Source organism: Amblyomma mixtum, chromosome 3 (genome assembly GCF_055824585.1).
Source record: "Amblyomma mixtum isolate Tamu chromosome 3, ASM5582458v1, whole genome shotgun sequence".
Classification (NCBI taxonomy): domain Eukaryota; kingdom Metazoa; phylum Arthropoda; class Arachnida; order Ixodida; family Ixodidae; genus Amblyomma; species Amblyomma mixtum.
The window spans coordinates 275,231,956-275,238,023 of record NC_143014.1 but is presented as its reverse complement, the minus strand read 5'-3'; the positions used below and the strand labels follow the sequence as shown (position 1 = coordinate 275,238,023).

The window sequence follows — 6,068 nt, the reverse complement described above, 5'->3', positions numbered from 1 at the left end:
CCTGACTGGGTGAACATTTTTCATTACCAACATCAAATGACCATCACCTCACATTTACAGGAATAACAAGCCTCTCAAAGTGAAGCGAAAGGATTTGAGAGCCAGACTGTCACTCGATTCATTGGTCATCCAAATTGCACTGTACACCATGACAAGGACACAAAGAAGCATGCCAGCTATCTATTCACATTTCCCTTATCTTGCACAGTTAAGTAGGCAGTGCACTCCTTCACTTTAGTGCGAGCACCAAACCTGGGCCAACACAGAACCAGTACCCTGACTGGGTGAACATTTTTCATTACCAACATCAAATGACCATCACCTCACATTTACAGGAATAACAAGCCTCTCAAAGTGAAGCGAAAGGATTTGAGAGCCAGACTGTCACTCGATTCATTGGTCATCCAAATTGCACTGTACACCATGAAAAGGACACAAAGAAGCATGCCAGCTATCTATTCACATTTCCCTTATCTTGCACAGTTAAGTAGGCAGTGCACTCCTTCACTTTATTGCGAGCACCAAACCTGGGCCAACACAGAACCAGTACCCTGACTGGGTGAACATTTTTCATTACCAACATCAAATGACCATCACCTCACATTTACAGGAATAACAAGCCTCTCAAAGTGAAGCGAAAGGATTTGAGAGCCAGACTGTCACTCGATTCATTGGTCATCCAAATTGCACTGTACACCATGACAAGGACACAAAGAAACATGCCAGCTATCTATTCACATTTCCCTTATCTTGCACAGTTAAGTAGGCAGTGCACTCCTTCACTTTAGTGCGAGTACCAAACCTGGGCCAACACAGAACCAGTACCCCGACTGGGTGAACTACATTTTTCGTTACCAACATCAAGCACTAGTGTTAAATGCACAAACATGCAGCACCACCGAAAGCCAAGTTACATTCATTACAGGACAAAGACTTCTCGCATATGCCTCTAAGTAGCCCTGTCCTACGAGTTCCATTTTCATAGTTTGCTGTGCCGTCTTCATTCAATTTCAAGTCTTTTGCTTTATTTTTCCTCCGCAGGTGTGTACTGGCAAGACAAGTGTTGTAACTCTGTTGCTTGGCAAGTGCATTCTACCCCATTTTTATTCTCCCTGCAATTTGCTGCCGCTGTAGCTCAGCGGTTATGGTGCTCGGCTGCTGACCCAAAAGGCGTGGATTTGATCATGGCCACGCCGGTCCAATTTTGGTGGAGGCGAAATGCTAGCGGCAGGTGTACTATGCAATGGCAGTGCACGTTAAAGAACTCCAGGTGTCTGAAATTATCCGGAGCCCTTACTAGGACTTCTCATAGCCCGACTCGCTTTGGGACGTTAAACCGCATAAAACCTAATGCCTGAACCATCTCCCAGAAATTTCACTTTCATGGCCTGATCTGCACTTCCTGTTTGCCCTAGATCTATTCCCTTACCAATAGCAACACCTCACTGTGTATCGTAAACTGTTCTTTACTTCCCAGACTGTTGAACATGATTTTCTTCGCATTAAAGGACTAAAAGACTCCAAATTTGCTTGCATGTTTTCCTTCTAACGATGTGTTAGGCGTTGACATACATAACTCACCATGTGGTATTTGCCTACGACCGCTAAATAACTCATACTTAAATGTATAATTGAAGCGATATGTCACTTGTTTTAGTCATAACTCTTAGAGCAGGAGGGTTTAAATGCAGCAGTGAGTTGAAACTACGCGTCAGTGTTTACATTGCAGTTTTGCCACGCATTACGTGACCTCAACTACACGAGACAGCCATCACTAATACCCGTGCCACACGCCTACAAGAAATGGCAGTAAATGCTTAAGGCCTTAAGTTTGTTAATGCCATTATTATCGGATTTGGTGCTACATGTCCACATTTAATGCCATTATCGAAAGTGACGATGACGATAACGCTTGCAAGGCAGTCAAAAGTTTCATCTGAATATAAACATTGCTAATGAGCACAATATATGGGAAATGTTGTTCATATGTAAAATAAAAATGATTTTTCAAAAAATACAGCTGTTCCTGCTTTACAAGTGGAAAAAGTAGCCATAAACTCGCATGTCAGCACATAAGTCGAGAGTACCTGTCAATAAAGCTGGTTAAAATGGCGCTCTTCGCATGGAAAATACGGTATAGATGCCTCATCTGACAGAAAGTTAAGAATTAACCATTTTCTACTGGTTAAGAAGTTGTTACTAACAAAGCTGCATGCTTTTCTGCATGTGGAATGGGAATGAGAGTACACATTGCATGGGCGAATGAGTTGTGGCGAACTCAGTAGGTCGCGAATGGCAGTAAGGCTAATGCCATTAAATTTATGCGTGTGGCACCGCACGAATGCCATTAAAACTTAAGGCAGTAAGCACTTAATGGCATTAAATCTGTCCGTGTGGCAGGGGTATAAGTTGATGAAACTGAAATGGCATGAGAGGAGAAATCAAATTATAAATTATTTAGCGGTGGTACGTGAATCCCACACGGTGATCCCTGTATTTCTATGCCTAAAGCATCATTTGAAGGAATAAAATAAGCAATAAAATTAGGTGTCTGCAGTCCATTAATATTTATTCCCGCTATTCTGCTTTCAAAGTTATGTTGTAAGTCATGCTTTGCAATTTCTCCTGTTACTCGGCAAGCTAATCTAATGGATTAATTTGGAAATGGCACCAGGTACTCGTCAAGGGCTGGTGGATCTAGATTAAAATACTGCGGAACTTGACTTTCGTACAGGCAGGTGTGGGCATTTGACAATAGTGTAGCCACTCGGTACATGCGACCAATATTTTGCCACCTGACCTTTTGATTTTTTGGAAAATCAAGAAACGCGAACTCTGTGGCCACCTTACCAAACCCCCACTCCACTGCTTGACGTACACTGCTCATTTTTCTGTCGAACCAGGCCTCGTGAGGCTGAAGCCTGGATCCCCCAAATGGCTTGATCATTAAGCGTCTCAGGGGATAAGCTGGATCCCCGTATATGACGAAGCAGTGGCCTTGAGTTATCTTTTCAAGATTGTCGTAAAGGCTTGTTCTCTTGAGGATGCCTGAAATGCAATGGCATCTTAAGCATAAAAAATGTATATGAAACGCAGGATTAGCACTTCAACAAAGCTGTAATTTCAAATCATTATAGCAGAAATAATAAAACGTAAGCATCTGCACACCATGGGAAGAAGCTGACTTGGTGGAGGACAACGATTTTCTTGGCAGATCAAAAACCTGCATACACTCATTACAATGCCAGATGCCAGCTCAGAATTTTAATGCGAAAGTGTTAAGGGCCCCGTTACCCAAAAATCCAGCGTCGTTGTTGTGAGCAAAAAATCACAGGCATGGCTCTGGCAGGTGGTTCCCAGAGAGCAACACAGAAGGTAGGTTGGCCACCTAGATGAGTGACATTGCGTCATCACAACCTGCTCACTGTGTGTCATGTGACAGTTAAATTAATGATTGGTTGCCCAGGAAGAGCAACCTGGACCGCGCAAGGCCCACCGCTGGGAGCACCTGCCATCGCAGGGCAGTGGAGCATCACTTAACCGCTGCACCACTGTGCCAGGAGGTGTGAGGACTCCCAGGGTTCTGTGGATGTAAAGTAGAGAATGTCCTATCACTGCTGTGGTGGCCTACTGGTTTTGAGCATCCACCTCGCATGTGGGAGGTGCGAGGTTTGATCCTCAGTGCCACCAGGTACCCAATGGTGATACAATGGGTACAAGCTTTCTCCTGTGTGGTGCTTGGCTTCTTTAGGACGAAATGCTTGGGAAATGGAAGAAGAAAATACCTTGTGCCATGGCGCTCTTTGACCACCCTTGCATCATAAAAACTCATGATCATCAGTATAGAATAACCTTCGGCATATATGGTAACTAACTCATTATGCTATCGCATCATACCCTCAAGGCAGAGCTTAAGTGCCCCCTTCAATTTTTTTTCTCTGTGATCTCCAGTTGCCCTCTCCCTATTCATGAAGAGTAGTCAATGCAAACTGTTGCTTGATCCTTCCGCCATTATACATTTTGTTGTGTATCAGAAGAGGCAGCAAGTGATCCCTCTAGAGCTCTACTTATGACAGCACAAATTAATGACGAGTTACATAACAAAAATGGGTTTAGTGTCTGGCCTTGTGACGTGGCAGAATCAGCGTTCACAACTACATAATCATTGCATATAACTTTCCAACAGTGGTTTACTGCATGCAAGTGCACAGCCACTTCTCAGAGGAGCAAATGCCTACTGATTGTGGAAAACAGTAGCCCATTCTGTGACATTTCAATTGCAGTTATGTCCACCATCACTGCAAAGAATGACCAATGCCTTTCTACACTTGATGACAATACACATGTATGCTTACAAGCATAGGTGACATCACTGCTGCACAAACAGTTCAAATGCACCCACTTTGCTTGCTCTGTTGACACTCTTTTCCGGGGTAATTTTTCTGCAAGAGTGGTCTCTTTGTGAATAGAATGTGGTACCACATCAATAAAGACCAACCTCCATTTGTCTTTGGTGTCCCTTTTAAAGACAAATGTGAGGCTTCATGACCACAACTCTTACCTGGGTTGCTCTCTGTCGTCACATGCCCAAGAAATTCGAACAAACTCATATGAAGTAAATGCACTTACCTGCATCGTGTCTTCGGCCCCGAAAAGGCCCATCTAGCTGGCAAATTATTCCATTAGGGCACATTACGGCCTGATATTTAAGCACGTGGCAGCGCTTGTGGCCCGAAAAATCTTCCTGCTGCTCCGATGATGGGCGATAGATTTTACGTGCAGGGCCATCGACAAAACCCCGACAGTTGGTGAGCGGGGCCCCTTTTGCGTGCACAGCCTGAAAAGAATAACCAACTCTTAGGTGAGGTTTAGGATACAAACTGTTAGGATGCAAAAGGCATACACAAAATCTACCAAGCAACATAATCCACACTTTTTTCCTGCTAATATTTGTTGACATGTCAGGTTTATTTTACAACTGTTCAAACACAATCCAAGGCCTGAGGCAATGACACCACATTCTGTATCTAGTAATGAGGCTCATGACTGACCTATTTTATGCCAGCTTTCAAATAAGGCTGCTTGCTGCAAAATATACATGAGCCTTTGGCACTATTAGCGGTAATGAGTTGCTCGAAACTTTGTAGGCCAGCGTGAATGATTTTGGGATATCGACAATTGAGCACAAGGAAAGCACATGTAACTTCTGGAGCGCAGGCTTGAACTTTGTTTACTATTCACAGGCCGCCTGCACCATACTTACTCTACGCAATGATAACGTTCCTCACGCAGTATTTCGCGCTACACCATGTTTAAATAAAAAAAAAGTTTTTTTACCTCAGAGAAGCGTTCAAGAGTGTCCAGGTTGAGCCACGAATGCGTAGTTAGGTCCGCCAGTAAATGGTCAAAATAGTGCTCAATATGAGCAAAGACCATGTTCACCACACTTGAAATAACCGAGTGCCGATTGAACAGCACCTCTATATCGAAGAGGCGGTTGGGGTACGCCAGCCGTCGCAGAGCCATGCACAATGCTTCACGGCCCGGCACAGTCACACGCTGGGCACTGACGACATCGAAAGGCATATTGAGGCAATTAGCCAGATAGTCAATATCGGCCTTTTTGAAGCGAAAGTGCCGCTCAAAATCTGTGTCCTCCATGCCGTCGATGTTTAAGAGGCCACGCGCCGCCAGATCTCGGCGCGGCTCCGGCTCCAGGAGGGAAACGTATGCATACATATCTTCAATCTCCCTCCACGATAGAGCCCCAAGTATGAGGGGGTCACTCAAAACACTGTAGCAGGCCATGACTTCCAATCGTACGGACAAAGCGGTAGAACACTGCTCCCAACCACACAATGAAACGAAAAGATGAAAACTACAGACGTCGGCTAGGCCTACGGGATTGACTAGGTGCTGGCTACGGCTTGAGCTGGTTAGCTTCACGAGTGCACTTGAAAAGCCGCTCGGCCTGTAACGTAGTATGTACTTAATAAGCTGATATAAATATTATTACCATCTATGCAGGATCAAACTAAGAAATTCTTTCAATACGCGCGTAGTTATGC

At 44.3% G+C, this 6,068-nt stretch overlaps 1 protein-coding gene across 1 annotated transcript; it reads right to left on the bottom strand.

Moving 5' to 3' along the window:
• Positions 1-2,653: 2,653 nt before the first annotated feature.
• LOC149354949 (uncharacterized) lies at positions 2,654-5,863 on the bottom strand. The gene is made up of 3 exons (XM_089576042.1): positions 5,338-5,863; positions 4,630-4,837; positions 2,654-3,048 (listed from the first exon to the last, which is right to left on the bottom strand). Exons 1-3 carry the CDS (start codon positions 5,806-5,808, stop codon positions 2,654-2,656), a joined length of 1,074 nt encoding a protein of 357 aa, XP_089432168.1. The 5' UTR covers positions 5,809-5,863.
• Positions 5,864-6,068: the final 205 nt, after the last annotated feature.

Excerpts from the sequence above, each read along its gene's own strand:
- LOC149354949 (XM_089576042.1), bottom strand. The coding sequence starts at position 5,808 with ATGGCCTGCTACAGTGTTTTGAGTGACCCCCTCATACTTGGGGCTCTA. Across the intron at positions 4,838-5,337 it reads CTCTTGAACGCTTCTCTGAG|GCTGTGCACGCAAAAGGGGC; the intron begins GTAAAAAAACTT and ends TATTCTTTTCAG. Across the intron at positions 3,049-4,629 it reads GGGCCGAAGACACGATGCAG|GCATCCTCAAGAGAACAAGC; the intron begins GTAAGTGCATTT and ends ATTGCATTTCAG.